General features: G+C 42.7%; 2 protein-coding genes across 3 annotated transcripts; both read right to left on the reverse strand.

Annotated features, from left to right (window-relative positions):
- Nucleotides 1-163: 163 nt before the first annotated feature.
- dhrsx (dehydrogenase/reductase (SDR family) X-linked) lies at nt 164-20,911 on the reverse strand. 2 transcript variants are annotated; one of them, XM_080876890.1, is made up of 7 exons: nt 20,756-20,911; nt 8,620-8,727; nt 5,881-5,949; nt 4,918-5,019; nt 4,624-4,831; nt 3,369-3,576; nt 164-1,589 (listed from the first exon to the last, which is right to left on the reverse strand). In XM_080876890.1, exons 1-7 carry the CDS (start codon nt 20,853-20,855, stop codon nt 1,407-1,409), a joined length of 978 nt encoding a protein of 325 aa, XP_080733016.1. In that variant the 5' UTR covers nt 20,856-20,911; the 3' UTR covers nt 164-1,406. The 2 variants fall into 2 exon arrangements, with proteins under 2 accessions (XP_080733016.1, XP_080733015.1); XM_080876889.1 differs by lacking the exons at nt 164-1,589; nt 3,369-3,576; nt 4,624-4,831; ... (1 more) ...; nt 5,881-5,949; nt 8,620-8,727 and adding an exon at nt 9,382-12,626 and having other exon boundaries at nt 20,756-20,892.
- LOC308393875 (uncharacterized protein) lies at nt 1,598-2,874 on the reverse strand (the record flags this gene model as incomplete). The annotated part of the gene is made up of 1 exon (XM_080877892.1): nt 1,598-2,874. A coding segment is annotated over one exon (1,044 nt), but the record flags the coding sequence as incomplete, so codon positions are not given.
- Nucleotides 20,912-21,247: the final 336 nt, after the last annotated feature.

Here is a 21,247-nt window from a genome sequence, read left to right on the forward strand (position 1 = left end):
ACCAAATCCGTTAAAGCAAACTGCTGCTTCAGTAGAGATGCAGATTTTTACAAAAGCCCAGTGAGTGACTTTGATTTAGACCTTTCTAAAAACTCTTCCCTAAAAGAGTACATGCAAGAAAAAGTACTTACAACAGTACTAAGCCACAGAGTAACAACACCAATCCTTGATAGACCGAGACGTGACTTTTATTTACCATTTCAGAGATCAAATAACAGCACAGACAGCAGAAACATGGCTACATTGGTCCAAAGTGCGTAAACAGAGCAGAATGTACATAGTGTCCACAGGGTGGCGCTGTGAGCCTGTGACAGCGTCTGAGAGTTAACATGTAGGAGACGAGTTCATTACAGCAAACCAGACTAAAGCAGCAGTGATCATTAGTTTTACTAACACTGACAGGTTCATGTTTCTTTTATGGAGTCACATTCATGAAGCATTACAGTTACACTAAGTGGTCCCGTCTGTGGGTGAAGCCAACTCCACCCATTTACAGCCCGAGTTAAAGGGACTGCTCTCAGCTCCAAGTCTGACTGTACTCACCTACTCTGCAGTAAAACACATCAGTGTAGTACTTTATTGTGTACCTTTACTATTTAGAGGTCACCACAGCAGATCATCCTAACCTGTCACTATCACCTGGCTCCCACCCTCCTTCACTGCATCCATGAACTTCCTCTTTGACCCTGGCAGCTGTGTTTGTCCAGCATATGCACGTCTCACCTCTAACGTTGTCCCAGCCTGAGCAGACAATATTCATTTACACTGGCATCCATCTTGCTCACTGCCAATGAAAATCACAGCGTACTGAACTCTGCCAGCTCCACCTCCGGCTCCACCTCCAGTCATTTCAGCGCCTTAAAGTGAGTGTTGTTGTGATTTGGTGCTATATAAATAAAACCGATAAAGCATACACCACTCCTGAGGCACGCTTTGCTCCTTTAGCAGCAACATCACAGCACACAGTGAAATATAAAGTGAAGAATAAATCAGTAAGAAGTCATTTACAGGCATGAACAGGTAAAGCTAAGGCACGAAGGCTTCATGTGAGCTCAGACCTTTCTACGTCTGTCTTTGTGTGGAATATTAATCATATTAAGGTGTGGTTTAAAAACAGGCACATGTGATGTCTGGTACATATGATGGGCCATGAGCTCGGGCCTACCACAGGCTGTGGATGTAATTGCTCCTTTGGTATAGTTATCTTTTTTGTCAGGTAAAGTTCAAATAGAGGTGGTTAAAATCATAACACAATGAACACGTCCATATGAGTAAAAGTTATATATGAAATCAAGCGTATTGTTGCAAAACTTTGAAATGTTTGGCTTCTGAAACATTGTTAGATAAGATTGTCCCAGTGAGGACTGAGGATGCAGAAGTATCCAGCCTTAAGGTCAGCTGGTGGGTCAGGCCTCCTGCAGACCCACCAGCTGGCAGCTCTTTTTCCACAGCTTGGCCTGTAGTTCAGAGTCGTAGGAAACACCCGCAGACTGCGTCTTCTGGCCGTTGTACAGGTAACAGCTACCCACCCCCTCCATCTCAGAAGCAGCTGCAGCATAGACGGCTGTAGAGGCTCCCTCTGCTGGAGTCTGAGCAAAGCACAGAACAACAACAGCTTCAAAGCCTCGTAACATCTCCAAAAGTGAGTGTTTCCTCTCATAAAGATGCTTTAGAATACTTCAGCTGCAGCATGTCTGATTTCTGTGCCTGTCAGTGAACACATCATGTCATCATAACAGCATCACACAAAGTTTCACAACCATGTGGTTCAAACTGAACTGAAGGTTTAGTGCAGAACATCAGCCACACACACAGCTGCTGACCAGCAGCTTACACCTGCAGAGAGAGAGAGAGAGAGAGAGAGAGGGTGTGTGAGAGTGAGTGTGTGAATGTGTGTGTGTGTGAGAGTGAGTGAGTGTGTGAGTGTGAGAGTGAGTGTGTGTGTGTGAGAGTGAGTGAGAGAGTGAGTGTGTGAATGTGTGTGTGAGTGAGTGTGTGTGTGTGAGTGTGTGAGTGTGTGTGTGAGTGAGTGTGTGAGTGTGTGTGTGAGTGAGTGTGTGAGAGTGAGTGAGAGTGAGTGAGAGTGTGAGTGAGTGAGTGAGTGTGTGTGTGAGAGTGAGTGAGAGAGTGAGTGTGTGTGTGTGTGAGTGTGTGAGTGTGTGAATGTGTGTGAGTGTGTGAGTGAGTGTGTGAGTGAGAGAGTGAGTGTGTGTGTGTGAGAGTGAGTGAGAGAGTGAGTGTGTGTGTGTGAGAGTGAGTGAGAGAGTGAGTGTGTGTGTGTGAGAGTGAGTGAGAGAGTGAGTGAGTGAGTGTGTGTGTGAGAGAGTGAGTGAGAGAGTGAGTGTGTGTGTGTGTGAGTGTGTGAGTGAGTGAGTGAGTGTGAGTGAGTGTGTGTGAATGTGTGTGTGTGTGAGTGTGAGTGAGAATGTGTGTGTGTGAGAATGTGTGTGTGTGTGAGTGAATGTGAGTGTGTGAATGAGAGTGAGTGAGTGAGTGAGTGTGAGAGTGAGTGAGTGAGTGAGTGTGTGTGAGTGAGTGAGTGTGTGTGTGTGTGAGTGAGTGTGTGTGAATGTGTGTGTGTGTGAGAGTGAGTGAGAGAGTGAGTGTGTGAGTGTGTGTGTGAGTGAGTGTGTGTGTGTGAGTGAGTGTGTGTGAATGTGTGTGTGAGTGAGTGAGTGAGTGAGTGTGTGTGAGAGTGTGTGTGTGTGTGAGAGTGAGTGAGTGAGTGTGTGTGAGAGTGTGTGTGTGTGTGAGAGTGAGTGAGTGAGTGTGTGTGAGAGTGTGTGTGTGTGTGAGAGTGAGTGAGTGAGTGAGTGAGTGAGTGAGTGAGTGTGTGTGTGTGTGTGAGAGAGTGAGTGAGTGAGTGAGTGAGTGAGTGAGTGAGTGAGTGAGTGAGTGAGTGATGATGAATATCAATGGACAACTCACTATTTATAACTGACAGAGGATCTCTCTCTCACACACACACACCCACACACACCCACACCAGCATGACCGTACACCAGGTCTTTATATGCATCATTATCAGTATCGGAGATAAGAATTCACTCGCTGGGCCCACGTCCTCATTTTGCGGTTTGGGGAAGGCCTCGAAGGGGACTGGTGACGGCTCCTGGGCCTGGCAGATCCCCGTGTACTAAATAGAAGTGAAGAAGTTAAAGATTTGAGAACAAGGAGGGAGGGAGGGCACGTAAAGGAGAATGAACAGCTTGCAGAACTGGGGGAACCTCTGTAGATGACAGCTGGAAGGTTTGGAGGCCTGCTCCTGCTCCTGCAATTCCCAAACATAAACTCAAAAACATGAACAAAGAGTAATAATAACGGAGGAAAACCTTCCAGCTGAAGACGATGAATAACTTGGTCCTCACCCTGAACAATATCTTGGCTACTGGCTTCTTGAGCAGCTGCACCAGAGTCCACAGGTTATCGTACAGCGCCGTGTCCACCATTCCCGGGTCCACAGCATTCACAGTCACAGAGCAGCTGCTGGCAGTCAGCTGCTCCTGCAGGTAGTAGGTGAACAGGACCAGACCCAGTTTGCTTTGGGAGTAAGCACCATGGGAACTGTACTGGATCCTGGGAAGAAGAGGGTGAAGGGAGAATCAGAGTTAACCTGGCTTTTTTATATATCCCAAACTTCCCCAGAGTACTGCAGCCGGTACAGAGCTGAGAGCAGCTTTCTCAGCATCCAGGTCAGTGCTGCGTTCATGAAAACTCCGACATCCTATTATCACTCTCGTTATCTCGGGGTGAGAACATGCACTCTTCCCAACTAGAACACAAACCAACAATTCCTGTGAACAAAAACCTTAAATGTCTGAAATTCAACAGTTTTCTAAAAGGCATCGTTGCTGTGAGAGTGCTGCTCTCAGTCCTGTCTACATGTTCACACATCATCCCAGCCCATTATGTAACATACATCACAACCATGGAAACATTTAACACCATAAAAACACTTCAAAGAGTGTGTTGGAAATCATTTCCCTCGGGATGAATAAAGTATTCTGATTCTTTTAACTTCTCCAGATTCTATAAAATTCAGTCCATAGACTGTTATGCACATGGTTTTAAATGCAGCCTTCAGCTCATAACCCTCCTTTGTCTCTGTCTGTGAACCTTATTTTGTTTCCTGTCCATTATTTGACCACATCCACGAGTTTGTGTGCTCCACATATTCAGCTTATCTAGTGTGCCTGTGTGCATTACCCCGTATCCTCACACAGTAATCCAACTAAGATAAAACCTTTGAACACGTGTGCCTCGTTTTTCCTACTCAGGAGCAGTAAGAGATGCTCCAACAGGCCCGCCGCTCTGTAGGCATGCTAAGAATACATGCTGGCTGAAATCAGGAAGCACAGTCTTCAGATGTGTCTGATTAAAGTCTGCAGCTACGCTGTGACCTGCAGCAGGATGTACCTTCTGTAGTTTGTTTTTAGTGGTGTGCAGGAGCGCTAACAGTGCTAACGCTGGGATCTAGGGGAATGAAGATGACAAAGTGTTCCAGTTTAAACATGACAGTGAAGTTGCAGATTTCCTGTGTGATTATTATAAAATGTAATCACTCAAACTTTTTGTATTCTTTCAGACTCAGAGGGTTTCACACCCACTGATTGATCTTCTCACCTCCTGTTTAAGTCCTCCATGTCTATGACTCCTGCGTAATGTGTAGCAGAGGACATGTTGATGATTCTAGAGCAGCAGCCCGGTTTTCCTGACCTCTTCAGCAGATCAAGCAGCAAGTTGGTCAGCAGGAAGTGGCTCAGGTAATTGAGGCCCAAGTGGTACTCAAAGCCATCCTCTGTCTGTCTGTCAGGAACCATCATGGTCCCAGCTACGTGAAAGGAACAAGTTTAATATGTAGTAAACCGGTGCGTGACTTTGCAAAGACCATCATCAGTGTGCGTTTGTATAGCCTACCGTTATTAACCAGGACATGGAGGGGTAGACCTCTGTCCCTGAACAACCGCACAAAGTGTCGCACAGATTTCAGTGACGTCATGTCCATGAAGACAAACTCAGCTGCAGTAAGAAAAGAACAGCACTGAATCCTGACTGTCATCAGGTAACAGCAGTCAGTAGCTGCAGTGCATGTGACCTCTCGAGGTCACTGTGCACGCCACATCATACGCCCCACCATCAATAGGCAGAAATGATTGAGTTTGTCTCCCAGAAGTCCCTAAAGGTAGCAAACATCTCAACAAGTGAGGACAGTATGGAACATATGTACGACGAAGGGCTTTATACTAGTAAGCATTAGCACACATGCTCATTTCTTTACGTGTCGTTACACAGCAGGAGATGCTGGTTTGTCAGGATTTACATTTTGTATTCTGAGGGGAGGTCATGTCCGAGGTCAAACTGGTTTTAACACCCTCAATGTTGCCATGGTAATGGAGAAGAAAATGTGACATACCTGGTCCATAACACCGATTATTTACTGTTAAAGTATCATTTTTAGGAAGAAATCAGGATTATTGTCATTGACATTATTTTAGATTATCACTTATGTTTTGCTACAGGCTGGGATGACTGATACTCACCATGTGTAGGGATAAAAGGTGTGTGTGTTTTTCTGCACTGTATTTTTTGAGTTTCCAGTTAGGCTGGACTACACTAACAGTTTATTTTAACTTATTTAAGCCTGTGCCTGGGTCTACAGTCGGCTTTCATTTGCTCTCTGTGTCAACTCAGATGTGATCCTGTTATTTAGCTTTTCAGAGAGCAAGTATCACAGCTGACATTATTTCATATATGTATTTATGATGTAAAGCATTGCCATGGTATAACATTTTTATCTGAAATTTGAGCTTTTATTTTGGAAGACCCACTTCCTGTTTCATAGACAATACTGAATGAGAGCTTCCGTGTTACTGGACTTACCGGTTCCTTCGGTCCCTTCTTCGTGAATCTTCCTAACAGCTGCTGCACCTTCTTCTCTCTCATTCCCAGCTGGAGATGATGAAGATCAAAGAGAGGCTTGGTGGGCAGATATCCAGCAGCTGATCCACTCAATGCTACAGCCTACACTCGCTAACAAAACCTTTGGTACGACTGATACTAATGAACACTGGAGAAAAAGCCAATCACAACGCGTCTATCAACAGGGGAAGGTAATATTCTGGTATTTTAGTCCGTCGTCATCAGGATGATGGAGGTAATGAAAAAATAATCTAGAGCAGGGTTGTCAAACATGACGCCCAGGGGCCAGAATCGGCCTGCCAAAGACTCCGATGGGGCCCACTGGATGGTTTTGGAATATGTTTAGGAAGTTATAGATTTTGGACTTTTAGCTGTATTTTCATGGGTTTTACAGCTTTTCCTGCTGATGAACACCAGTACCATGACCATTCATAGTACACCACAGTAATTAGATAAACAATAATTAAAAGACAGAAGAATTCATGTGGATTACTCTCCTGGGCGATGAGACAGCAGAACTTTCTATAATTTTACACATTTATTTGTGAAACAGATTTCTTTCAATCACTACAGCAGCATCTTGTAGTAAAAATGAGACGTACTGTTGAAATTGGACTTAAGGGGGTTAAAGGTGTAGTTTAGCGTATTTACGCTGACTGAAACGAGGGCATCACTGATTCAGCCCACTTAAGATCAAAATGCTGTACGTGGCCTGCAATATAAAATGAGTTTGACATCCCTGCTCCAGAGTTAGGGTTTGCAAAGTTTGTATGTTAATGTCTTTTCAGAAAGAATTTATTGTTGGAATTCTCATTTTGTAACAATCTTTAATCAGTAGTAAGGTGGCATGCATTGACACCAGGAACATTTAGTTAGCCCTATTGTGCTAGAAAAGTTAAAGATTTTAAATCCAAGTAAAGCGCTCAGTTGGTCCTGCATGAACTGTAGATTCATTCTACAGGGTGGCCATTTATAAGGATACAGCGTAATAACATGGGAATGGTTGGTGATATTAAAGTCCTGTTTGTGGCACATTAGTATATGTGAGGGGGCAAACTCCTCAAGATGGGTGGTGACCATGGTGGCCATTTAGAAGTCGGCCATCTTGGATACAACTTTTGTTTTTTCAATAGGAAGAGGGCCATGTGACACATCAAACTTATTGGTAATGTCACAAGAAAAACAATGGTGTGCTTGGTTTCAACGTAACTTTATTCTTTCATGAGTTATTTACAAGTTTCTCTTTGTTCACAGCCATTGACATGTCGAAGAGGTTAACACGTGAGGAGCGGATCGAAATTGTGTTGATATCTGGTGAACGCAGTAACCGGGTCATTGCAGCAGGTTTCAATGCAAGACACCCTACGAGACCACCCATCTCCCATGCTACAGTCAGCAAACTGCTTGCTAGGTTTCGTGAAACTGGTTCAGTGTTGGATTTGCCAAAATGTGGACGCAGGAAAACTGTCACTAATGAAGATGTCTGTGAAGGTTCTCAGTCATCCAGGTCATCGTAGTCAAAGTTGAAGACGTTTCACCTCTCATCCGAGAAGCTTCTTCAGTTCTAAGGTCAAATGGTGGAGAGTCCCAGATATAAACCTAGTGGGAGTTTCCCCCCACAGAGGGAGAAAAGGACCACCTGATGATCCTCTAATCACCTGAGCCAAGGTGTGAAACTGGGCATGGGTCCCAATCAGCCAGAGTTTCGGGTGTGTTCATTGTGAAACCTGGCCCCACCTTATCATGTGATTTCCTGAGGTCAGATGGCCCAGGATGTGAGTGGGCGTTAAGGCGTCTGGGAGGGATCTCAAAACTGGATTATAGATGACAGAGAGTTGGTGTCGTAAGCCCCGCCTCTGTTCAAAGATGGTCGCTCACAGTGGACATAGATGCTTCTTTCACTCCTCTTTCAAACCATCTGTCCTCTCTGTCCAAAATGTGAACATTGGCATCCTCAAAGAGTGACCTTTGACCTTTAGATGCAGATGGACTGCTGAGTCTTGTCCTGTGGAGGTGGCTCTTCTGTGTTGTGCCATGCGCTTGTGAAGTGGCTGTTTGGTCTCTCCAATGTAGAGGTCTGGGCATTCCTCGCTGCACTGTACAGCATACACCACATTGTTAAGTCTGTGTTTTGGAGTTTTTCACCTGAAAGACAAAACTCCAGACTTAACAATGTGGTGTATGCTGTACCTCCACTTGAGGAGTTTGCCCCCTCACATATACTAATGTGCCACAAACAGGACTTTAATATCACCAACCATTCCCATGTTATTACGGTGTATCCATATAATTGTCCCACCCTGTAGATCACTTCATTTTCATTAATACATTTAGCTGGCCTGTGGGCTACACTTTGAGAACCTAGGATCTACTGCCAGTGCAGATATGAAGCATTCAGCTCCATATATGGAAAGATTCCAGTGCTGTTTTGTGCAAGTCATTCAATAAATGAATATAAAAGGTCAAAAAGTTCATATTAAACACAGCTGCTGTTTAGTTCCATAGACAACATACAAAATATTTATAGCTCAAGTGGGCAGTAGGTTCCTTTTTACATAGTTGTACACACAGTTTTTGAGACCAGAGTCCCAGCCTGCGGGACATCTGAAACAATGCAACTTTAAGGCACTGCCACAACTAAGAAAAAGTATAGAAAGGGGAACTGACTGAGTGAAGGCATGTGATCGGACATTAGCCTACCTATGATAACATGCATGCCAAGGCTTGCCAGGTGTCTTGCTGTTTCAAAACCAATTCCTCTGGTACCCCCAGTCACAATGGCAACCCTTCCATTTTGCTTGGGTAAGACTGTGTAGGAGGAGAGAGGGGACCACATAAGAACATTGCACAATCTTTCATTTAAACTCTGGCGAGGTTCAGTAACGATGAGGTTTAAGACAATGCTGGGACAAAAGTCTTCCGTGACTGATCTATTAACAGTCATCTGTAAATATGCAGCAGCAACACAGCATTCGAAGAATCAACAGAACAGAATTACAGTGAGTGCAGATAAGGCTATACACACTTTTGTAAGTCAGGTGATTTACAAGAAGCTTTTTCTATAGTTACTCAGCTGGTTTTGTATAGAACTTAGAAACATATCTGAACTTAATTATGAATGCAATGACATGTCATTCTACTTGACTGCCACTGGGAAATACAATGACCAATTACCCAGGCCAGTGACTGACATTTTTTAATAGTGTAATGAAGAGCATGACATGTGGATTTCTTAGATCAATTTTCACAGAACCTTTCTTGTAGCGCTCGTTAAGAAATAAATACCAGTTACTCTGCTTTGTTTTGCTTGTAACCCAGGAAAACAGCAGGAATATATGAAACCTATGAAATGCACCGCTCCAGAACAGACTGGTGAAATCCGTTTGTATGACTGCATTGCATTTTCAAATATTGAACATTGTTCCCATGCAAAGTGAAGACATCAAGCAGCCAGACAAGCAAAACCTTTACTCACATTTATTATCAGTCAGTTCTGCAATATGTGGACAAGTATTTACAAAGTACATAGCCTGAATGACACTTGAGGGGACAAAAGGACAACTAAACATCAGAGTATACTAGGAAGTCACAACAACTGATCGGTGAGGTAAGATGCGCCCAACTACTATCAAAGGTTTCTGTAAGTCTGCCGAGGCATTCGTCCCCCAACATACAAACCGGAAGATTTTCACATGGTTAATGAGTTTAAAATATTCTATTTTAATCTGTACCATGATCTTCTCCTAACCATTGCAATGTAGTTTTGGTACATAAATCTCAACAGCAACTGAAAATTAAATTTAACAGCAAATAAAACATTGTTGTTTCAGACTGTCTAAACTGATCACCCTAGTGGTATTTCTTAAGAGATATTTATGAACCAATAATTCAAACGTTTCCTTATCACATAATATCATGTTTAAATGTATGAAGTTTAAAGAGATATAATTAATCATTCCAACATTGGCTTGTGGTACATGCAGTGTCACTTCACTGGTGGGAAAGGAGTCTGATCGTAAGCAAGCGAGTGACGGCGACTAGATAGTTAGGCTCACCTCAGTGCACAGCTTGGGCACTGGAACCAGTTTCCTGGCCTGTACTCTGTTCCACTCTGTACTTACTCTAAATGAAAAAGAGGATGGCAGAGTGTGCTTGTAGCCCTTACTGTGGAATTTCCATGCCCACATGGGCAGCAAATGTTTTACCTGGAGAGGTGTGTTTGTGCACTACGCTCCCCCACCGAGATGTGTACAGGTGAGACCATCAAGCAAGACTTTGGGAATGGCCACAAATTTAAAAAACAAAACAAACAAACAAAAAACAGCTGACACATTTATAATAAAGACAAAACACAATATTGCTACATAAACGATAAATCTTTCTTCTGTAACCTTCCACTTCATTTTAATACAATAGAGTTTCTGTGCAGATTTTGAATGCATAAGGACATCCGCTCTGTAAAGGAGAAATGTGTTTACAGCAGTTAACTTAAAAGCTAAAGTGTCCCATATGTTATAAAGGCTGAAAACGTTGTCCCTTTATGCAACCAGTGGCTTTTCAGCCTTTAGAACCTCAGCCTTTAGCAAAGTAAATAAAGTTCTTTCAAACCTCAGTCACTTTAGTGCTGAGCCAAACTAGAGTTGGTTTCCAAAACAGTTTCAAATTCATCCTCACAGGGTTCAGGCTCATAGTAGCTCCGAGAGTTCTCATACAGGAAAACCTGCATATCCACTAGAGCTGAAGGTATGCGGTTTCTTTTCCCAGAAAGAAAAGTACCTGATGAGCTGAACAACCTATGACAAGGAACACTTGTGGCAGGAACGCACCAATACTTCTGGAGCACCTTAGGAAGTGTGGGGAACAAAGGTGCATGGTTCGACCACCAAAGCAAAGGGTCTTCATTCAGACCTAGAACCCTCTGTGACTTGTAGTTGCTCAGCTCCTCTACTACTTGAGCATGTAGCTCCTCCTGGCTCTGGTCTGCATCTGACTGGCAAAATATGGCAGCCAAAGGGTTGTCTTGAACTGAAGTGCTGGCAGAAGATTCACCCAGAAGTCCCAGTTTTTTGCAAGGTGGCTCATCAGACACCAAAGAAGAATCATCAAGGCCCGATCGCTCCGAAATCTGCTTCTCAAGGATTGCTTTGGCCTCTTCAATAATAATACTCTCAACTTTGGAGCGTTCTTGGGTGGAAAGAAAAGGCAGTTTCTTATAACGAGGATCCAAAAATGTAGCAATGTTGAGGAATGTTGCGATCTCTTGGGATAACTGTGAATTCTGTGAATATGTGCTTGACAAGACCTTGGAGATGAGCTCTTTGCTCATGCTGATCTCTTTGAGATCCCCTTCCTTAATTTTGAGGGTGGTGTTCAGCAGCATATGAAGGACAGGTCTCACCATGCTAATGGTTGGATACTTACAAGAAGTGATCATGTTTGCCACAACTTTAAAGGGCTGGAGGACTTCAATCAAGCCCTCCAACAAGGCCCAGTCAGAACCACTGAAGGTGAAATGATGGCTACTGGAACTCTCTATAAGTGTCATACTTATAACAGCCTGTTGCTCTTTCAGTCTTTGTAGCATTGCCAATGTACCAAACCATGACCTGTCCTGGTCTGTGATGAGTGTACACTGAGCAAGGCCATGTTGCTTCTGCTTTTCTCGTACTGTATACATTGCAGATTCTCTATAATGATCGACAAGCTTGCGGCAGCATCCCAAAAAGCCACTCACTCGTGGCAGCTGGAAGGCTTCAGCCATTGCATGATTGATTGTGTGTCCAAGGCAGGGCATTTCCACTGTCAGATCCAGGAGGGAGCATGCTTTCACCACATCCACCGAACCATCTGTGGTAGCCCCAATGACTTTATGAGTTATCCCCCACTTCACAAAGGCTTCATACATGGCTCTGGTGATATTCTCAGCTCTGTTGTCCTCTTGTACTTCAAAAGTTTTAAGGCATTTGTTGGTCACCGAGAAGCCAGATGCACTGTTGTAATTGATTGAATGCACAGAAAGTGAAATATACGTTCTGTTTTGTGTTTGGCTTTGCCACAGATCTGTAGCAATGCCACAATTCATAACTCCACTTAGCTCATTAAAGACCACATTTTGGGTACGGCAGTACATTTGAGGAACCATTTTGGCTGCGAGGTCACTTTTGCTTGGAGGAGAATATCCAGGGTCGACAATACCGATTAAATTCTTGAACGTAGGCTCTTCAACTGTACATACAGGATATAACCCCTCACAAATGAAGTTGATAATAGCTACTGTCAAATCATTGTGTCGTTTGTTTTCAGAGTCTAAGCTCTGCCTTAAATAGGTTTCCTGGGACTGCTGCTGTGAAACTGTAGGCTCAGTCTTTATCCGAGAAAACGCCGTAGCAAAAGCTTCCCGCATCTGATCTGTGTTGCTTTTCACAAACTCACTGAACTCTATGGGATGGTTCTTTTCAAGGTGGTATGACAAGTTTGAGGTGTTTCCAGAGTAGGCAATTTGGCTCATACATACACGACAGTAAATCCTTTTCCAGTGTAATATGCAGCCATCTGCATCTGTGTCAAAGCCAAAGTACTTCCACACTTTGCTTTTGGCACGTGGGTGTGCGACCAGATTGAGGCCTGAGCACGAAGGTCCTGAACTTTTACCCTCCATTGGCTCCTTAGGTATAAAGTCCATCAGGATGGCTTCTCTTATCGAGAACCTAACAAGAACAGTGAAATAAACATTTGATTTTGGTGATAAAAACATTTTAAGTGTTTGAGAACTGGATTTTACAATTCTCCCAACAAGTAACATGCAAATGAGCAGATAAAATATCTGGCTAAGATAGGAATTTGCATGATGGTTACCACTGATACTGAGGTTTGCACAAGTAACCCTAACATAACAATGCCACATGAGACACTACATGTACACTATGCAATCCTGCTCTCAAAACTGACAGATTTAACACTGCCTCTGAAGCTGGATTTAAGAAATAACTGTTTAAAAGTTCACATTTTTAGAACTGGTTTAGCACCATCTTGAGTTAGTACAGAATATCAGGTCACCAGGTTGGTTGGTTATTTGCAATTGATAGACCCACATTAGATTAACAAAAACTCGTTGTTGCAGCCAGGAGTAATTAAAAAAATTACCCTTTGAACACATTTTTTAGTTTTAGTATTCTTGTTTTCGTCACTAGCTTACATAAACTTATAGAAGTCTGTTAACCACAACCAACCAACTCTGTGATGTCACATCCTGTACTGGCACAGGATAGTGCCAAGCATGTTCTAAAACCTTTAAGCACTTATTCTTATTTAAGTGTCACATCTATGTCAGTTTTTGACAGCGCATCCTCCATAGTGTAAATTAACCTTTACACAGTGTTTCATGTCCACTTTAAACCTACCTTCAATAAGTCGATTATGTTGCTGCCCTTTTAGGTCGCCACCAGAAATATTAGTCAATTAAACAAATTACTCATATCTAATTTGTTTACCACATCATTTAACTGCTGGTTTTACTATACTACGGTTCCACCCACAACTATTTGGCAGCCACAACTATTTGGCAGCCACATCGTATCTAACTCAAGACCAATAACAGCCAAATGGAGCTGCAGTTCTCCAATATTTGGCTGTACAAAATAAATGTTTGTGAGTCAGAGTACTCAGACATAACCATTTAATTACAGGAATGACAAATTATAAACAGGCATATTAACATTAACCTTAAGGAATGAAGGCTATCGGTTGCAAATACTGCTAAAGCATGGCACATTTAATGTGTGTGAAATGCTGTTCACATTCCAAAGTGGCACATGTGACGTGACACGGTCAATTCACACGCTCTTCAGCCGAATCCTTCAACTACGTTCACGTTCTTGGAACCAAATTTCAAGTTTGTGTAATGGTTGTTTAGCCCTGGTGAAAATGACTGCCACAGGTCGCGCTAATTATATAAACACACTTCTCAAACAAATTAAAGGGACACTTTTTAATCAGAGTACAGCACTAAGTCAATTAAACTTCTGAGACATTGATATGGTCAGTTAAGTAGCCGAGAGGATTGTCAATCAGCTTCAGCTGCTTTGGCATTATTGAAATTAATAACAGAAAAAAATACTGTTTAACTTTGTGGCCTTCTATATACTTCCTCTTCTATATACATTTCCTGTTGGTTACTGGGACACTTTGATTGCACTACTTTAGTACTGATGACTTTTTATAAATTGAGCACAATATACACAGTTTTTTTTTCTCATTTTTGCTATAGTTTATATATAAAAATAAATACATATCAAGAACAAAGTTATGAAAACAAAAAATTAATTTTAGGTGGTTTGAAAGGATTTTGTGCAACCTTTTATTTATAAATTGAGGTCTACATCTAGAAAAATGGCTTTCAGTTTCTTTGTGGTTTTATTGCACTTTTTAGCAATTTATTTAGTTACTATGAACTAAAGTTGATAAAATTAGGATTAATAAAAAAAAAAATGTAATACTGATGTAGAACAAATTCCATCCATCCATTCGCTTCCGCTTATCCTTTTCAGGGTCGCGGGGGGCGCTGGGAGGAAGCTGGAGTACCCGGGGAGAACCCACGCAAACACGGGGAGAACATGCAAACTCCACAAAGAAAGACCCCGGCCTGATGGTGGAATTGAACTCAGGACCTTCTTGCTGTGAGGCAACAGTGCTAACCACCGTGCCACCCATGTAGAATAAATTGAAATGCTTAAATAAAAAAATAATTAAAAAAAACATAGCACTACAGCGTGTAACAATGCAAAGATAAGCTCTGGTGGCTTTTGGTGGTGGTTTTATCGTAGATGATGAAGAGTTAACTAGAGACTAACTGACTGTTGCTGTCATCAGTAGTTGGTACCAGACACACTAGTTGCTTAATTTAATTGTTAAAATTTTAATTGATGCCCAATACAGGTAAATTATTGTGTCCATCTGCCATTTGGTGGCAGCCATTTGTCACCAGATGCCACAAATGGTGAAATGGTTAATATTGGCCTGATGTTTTTGTCATATATAGCGAATATTAGCTTCCACCTTTCCTGGATGGGCTTTCAGTCATTTGGGAAGGGTTCAGAGTATAGCTGCTACTAGGGCTGTTCGATATAACCATATATATCGGATGACGATATAAAAACGTCCATCGTTTCATTCTACGCTATCGTTTGTTTCGTGGTGTCGCAAAATAAACTGTTTACGGCAATATTTTTTCATGGTTTTGATGGTCACTGTAGGGGCTGTATTAATTTCTTCTTTCTCTTATATTTAATATCACCACACTACGGACGGAAAAGCGCCTGTTTTTATGCGTTGTCGTTAGCAACAACGACGGTAACAGCATCGCATGTCCGCTTGTTTATGTTCCACATAAACCTTTCACAATAAAGCTCAAGATCCTGTTGAGACTTTTCAAAATAAACTGAATCACGTGAAAGAGCAGATTATTTACGGATGAGAAGTAAAAAAGACGCCAGGTGCTAAAAAATAAACCTCAGACTCAAACGTTAGAACAGGCTTCTCCCCGCAGCACGCCGTGTAAGAAATACAAAGAAAACAACAGCTGTTACAAGTTATGTCTAAAAACGTATCGTTTCATGCATCGGTTAAAACACTCGACTCCAGCTACACGCAAGTCGAGCTGCTCGAGATTCACAGAATTTACAGGAAATGTTACATTTCTGTGATTTATATCGTTATCGGACGATAGATGTCTGATATCGGGATATGAGGTTTTGGTCATATCGCACAGCCCTAGCTGCTACTGCTCCACATTGAAAGGAAACAGCTAAGGGTGTCCTCTTCTGGATAAGGTGTTCCAGCCCTGCATGTCCTACTGGGAGGAGGCCCCGGCGTAAACCCAGGACACACTGGAGAGTGTGTATCTGTTCCCTGGGAACATCTTGATGTTCCTTCAGATAAGATGGAAGAAGTGGCAAGAGGGAGGTCTGGGCTTCCCTGCTGCTGTCCCTGGGACAGACTTCATGAGAGTGGCCTGAGGGTCCGAGGTCCTCCAGCGGATTATGTGCTTACTGTTTGGCCCTGTGGAGCCTAATTAGCATTTGCCATAGAATTTTGGAATTGTCACGTCCACTAGTGGGGCTCTGTGGTTTTCAAAGCAGCAGCCGTAGTACCTGCAGCACTCAGTACACGTGAAAGATGTAAAAGGGTCTGGAAATACTGCGGAGAACGTGCAGCATTCGGCCGTGGGTCAGTGAGAGTTTGGTAGGGTATATCCATGGAGCAACGCACCGATCTCTACAGGCTGGATAACAGCACTCAGACTACCCTAGACCCACTGTCAAACCCTATGCAGTTAGTTCTAGGTCCCACCTGCTGCAAGGAAATGCTCAGTCTTGTGTCATTTCTATCAACCCACTCCATATCAGTATAGATTTATTTCCCCATTGAGACCTGATGTGTTTTCAAAGTGTTCCTTTAATTGTTTTGTATCATTATTATATTATGATGTAACAACAATGAGCTGAAGATTAGAAATATACATTCCCTTGAATTTTTTTAATTGAAAATTGCCGATACATTATAACTACATTTAAAAAAAGAATAAGAAACAATATTTATATTGTGCCAATATAATCTGCCCTGGTCACTCCATCTGTGACCAGCTGAGCCGGAACAATTCTTCTTCTATCCAGCTACAGTTTGCTAGCTGCCACAGCAATGATTACCCAGCAATTACCTGATAGCCACTGAACTAATAGTTAAGTGTCTAATGTTAATGTGTGCATCATCCAGGTTAACATTTATGATAACTTCAATGTTGCTGAAACGGGAGCTTTACAGACCTCTAACATTCCTCTTAAGCTGTTTGTATCAATATTGATGCAAAGTATCGTAATTCTGTATTCATTTTCGTATCAATAAATACTGGAGTAACATTTTTTTCTTGACAATCCTACTGTGTAGATGTCTAAAGCCCCGCCTCCAACCTGAGCAGTCTCTCAGATAAACTCATCTCTAATCTAGCACACATGATTACAGATGATTTATTGCAAATATCCAACAAATCTTGATTTCGTCACCAGTAACACTGATGTTCAGAACTACAATAAAAGTCTGTTTTTAAAAGTGAATATTTAGCTCATTAAATCAAAGGCCAATCAGTTTTGATCTTTTGTAATGCTGCTGGATATTCCCAAAAAAAGGAATGCAACAAATCTGTCATTAGTCACGCACTCAGTGAGATTATGTGGGTATAAAACCCAGATCTGCATCTCCAGAAACACTTCCCTCTTTGTCTTACAGTGTAATGCATTAGTGATTTTCCACTCTATGGTCACATGCTTTATTCACTAAAATTAAATTACTAACACTGCTCCTTTGATAAATGGGTTTTCAAAAACCTCTAGCTGTAACTCCACCTGTCTACATACTTTTGCTATGATTTTGAAAAAACAAATAAAAACAAACATTTTCTGGCGATGAGAAGTTCACCTGAAAAACCACCTCAGTGTAGGGAATGGAAAAATGAAACACTGGGTTAGATCATGGTGAAGTCAGCTGTGTAAGTCCACTATGGAGCAGCAGTGGTCACACGTGGCAGCTAATCACAGGTACACAAAGATCTGCTGGAGCTCACAGCACGAATCACTGGGATCCTTTCAGATATGTTAAAGTACTACAGCTGATGTTCCCCTGCCTGCTGAACTCCACTTTAACCCAGGAGTTCTGTCTGGGTTAAAAATAAAAGTTTGGATTCACATATACTATTATTTCATTACATGTTATATAGTGGTGCAACGGATCACCGTTGATCCATAATACGAACCGATCCCACTCCACGGTTCGGTACACACATGATCCGAAGATAGGAAACAGAAGAAAAACAAGTATGTGTAAGGTGGCGTGGTGGGTCTGTCAAGTGGTAGTTATGGTTAGCGCTAGCAGTCCAAGTGGAGGAGCAGAGGAGTTTAACACCCGCCGGCCAGCCTTCTACCTTTCTACCTTTAAAAACCCGCCTTCCAGCCAAATGGCTGGTAGGCTTTTAGCTAAGCTTTAGCTTCAGCCAAGTGGAAGCTAAATTGGCTAGTCATTCATATGTAAATTAGGTTGTTACCTGGGAATTCTGGAGGGAGGGGAGTGGGGGTGTGTGATTGAGGGCGTGGGGGAGCTGCTAAAAGCTGTGAACTTCCTTTTGTGTTTCATCTTGATGCATTCTCAATCATCCAGGGAAATAAATCTCCAAAAGTCACCAACTTGGAGTGTTTCAGTTTGCCATCTTAGGGAGAAATCAACACACATGGGTGTATGTCCTTTGTTGCTGAGATTTATTGATAAAAACAGTACAAAAAACCAACCATTTGTACACATATTTACAAATAATAATAAAAAGTGAGTGAGTACATTTCAACATTTTCAGCAATCACTCACAATCCTGGCACTGCCATGGTATCTGTAGTCTGCATTTACCACATGTGTATCTGTTGCAGTGAACACATCGCACAGTGGCATGATTGTTCTTGCAATTGTGTTTGACCTGACACATGGCTCTTTTTCCAGGGCTCGGTGTGGAGGGTTGTGTCCGAAGCAACTGTTCTTTTCTTGCCCTCTTCGCAGCTACATGAGAGTGAGCCAACTCTCTTGCAAGCTCCACCAGGAAGTCCACCCGTCTTTCCTTCGTCCCGGAGCATGCTTGATACAGCACATGTGCATTCAGTGCTGCCATGTCAATCATGTTATAAAACACGGCAACTGGCCAGCGCCGTGTTCCTCTGCGGACAGTGTACTCCCAAACCATCTGGTCCATCACATCCACGCCACACTTTGTTTTGTTGTAAAGGGTGACCGTGTTTGGCTTCCTTTTGGTGGTGTTATCAGTCTGAACCACGCTGTGCATGCTGCTAAGAATATAGACTGTCTTCTTCCATTTGGCTACAGATACACATGTGGTAAATGCAGACTACAGATACCATGGCAGTGCCAGGATTGTGAGTGATTGCTGAAAATGTTGAAATGTACTCACTCACTTTTTATTATTATTATTTGTAAATATGTGTACAAATGGTTGGTTTTTTATACCGTTTTTATCAATAAATCTCAGCAACAAAGGACATACACCCATGTGTGTTGATTTCTCCCTAAGATGGCAAACTGAAACACTCCAAGTTGGTGACTTTTGGAGATTTATTTCCCTGGATGATTGAGAATGCATCAAGACGAACACAAAAGGAAGTTCACCGCTTTTAGCAGCTCTCCCCCCCGACAAACAAAGAGGCAGTTGGCAGTTAGAAATTAGCAATCATTCACACACCCCCACTCCCCTCCAGAATTCTCAGGTAACAACCCAATTTACATATGAATGACTAGCCAATTTAGCTTCCACTTGGCTGAAGCTAAAGCCTAGCTAAAAGCCATTTGGCTGGTAGGTGGGTTTTAAAGGTAGAAAAGCCCACTGGCTGCTCTCGGGGGCTCTAAGTTTGAGCAGCCCTTTGCTGCCCAGCCCGACCGGGCTAAAGCTATTACAGAAGCTGTTGGGGTGTTTAGCTGCAGACGGGAGGCCGTATTCTGTTGCGCAAAACAAGGGGTTTAAACTATGATGGACGTGCTTGAGCCACGCTGTGATATCCCGTTTGCGTCCACTTCAGTGGCAACATCGTTCCAAGCATGTATGAGCAGGAAAAGTTTAAAGTTATGGCTGAACTGTCCCAGGCATCTTCTGTTACCCAACTACTACAAACGGGTGGAGCTCCAGGGCAACGGAAAGCTACGTGACCGTGACCGCTCGTTATATCACAGCAGAGTGCGATATAACGAGCGGTGTGTATTACTGTAGGGTCGACCTTACATTATAAAGCGCCTTGAGGCGACTGTTGTTGTGATTTGGCGCTTTATAAATAAAATTGAATTGAGTGGTAGATACAAAGACTGTACTGCCCCATATTGTACCATCATTTTTTTTATAATTGCGTGGAATGAGTCTTGAGCTGAATGTTTTTAACAGGCAAAAATACTTCAATAAGTAAATGTTACATTTTTGTCTTTTTTCGCAGATCCGTAAAATTGATCCGAACCGTGAGATTTTGGATCCGTTGCACCACTAATGTTATATAAATATAGTTTAGTTCGGACTAAAACAGCTGGTAAAACATGCTTCAGAGAGCCACTTCTTATGACCTCTGTCACAGTTTTAATGGGCCCAGGCTGTTACAGCTCCACAGGTTTTTCTTTGCATTTGTAAAGACAAAGCGGCTCTCATGTCACACCTTTACCACAGTGCCTATGAGCTCAGTGGGGTATGAAGCTTGTCCCTGGGGACATTAATGCACGTCAATAGAAAAAGCATAGAAACGTGCGTGTAAAGGTCAGTGCATTCACCATCACAGGAAGTGTACAAACATGAATCAGTGTAAGAAATAAAAACAAATGATTGATAATGAAAATTAAATGAACCTCCTTTGAAAACAGGATTACTCTGATGCGATCTGAGTCCCCTTTGTGTCACAGCCCGCGCAGGAGCCCACGAGGAGACGGACTCACCGTAAGAATCATCTCAGTTTAATCTCATCCCAGCATAAAACCGTTTGCGAGTTAGAAAACGCTACTTTAACTGCTGTTCAGCCGCAAACACACGCACCGCACGGCTCTGGCTGAAATCACATCTTCCTCACACTATCGATCGGAATTACGGACTAACGAGTACTTCAAACTCTCCGTGTCCTGTTCTTGCAGCTGACCGAGCAGTTCTATACCTGCAGGCGCTTCTGTCGACGACGACACGACATCAGTACCGCACATGGTGACAAATATGCATCAGGCACAAACCAGCAGACACAGAGCTGTGTAAGAGAGAAGCGGGACTGACCTGGGAGCGTAAAGGAGCGGTTGAAAATTTGGTAGAGAAGAACTTTAATTCCGCATAAGTACAGTTTGAAGAGAGGCACCAGCACCGACTGAAGAGACATCCTTCTGCTTCCCACACCGAAACGCTTCCGAGTGCGCTTCCGTTAATGAGTCCGTGTGGACGCCTCACTGGGATAAGTCTGTCAGTGGTTCCGCCCTCAAGAAGTTTTGACGCAAAGAGGGCGGAACCAAATGAGCTGAAACGCATTTTCTCCGCTAAAGCTGTGAACAGTGTTTAGTTTGAACAGCCACGTCAATGCATCTGCTGTCGTTATGTCAACAATAATAACAGTATCGGTACTTTGTAGTTTCTGATGAAGAGGCTGTGAGCGGTTTGATGGCCTTATTCAGACGGTATATTTATTGGGCCATAGCAGCGGGGTTAAAGTAGGGGCAGAGATGAGGTGCAGACCCGCCACATGTCTATTGGTATCAACATTAACAACAATGAAAA

Source organism: Rhamphochromis sp. 'chilingali', assembly GCF_963969265.1.
Source record: "Rhamphochromis sp. 'chilingali' genome assembly, chromosome: 3".
Lineage (NCBI taxonomy): Eukaryota > Metazoa > Chordata > Actinopteri > Cichliformes > Cichlidae > Rhamphochromis > Rhamphochromis sp. 'chilingali'.

Excerpts from the sequence above, each read along its gene's own strand:
- dhrsx (XM_080876889.1), bottom strand. The coding sequence starts at position 12,601 with ATGGACTTTATACCTAAGGAGCCAATGGAGGGTAAAAGTTCAGGACCT.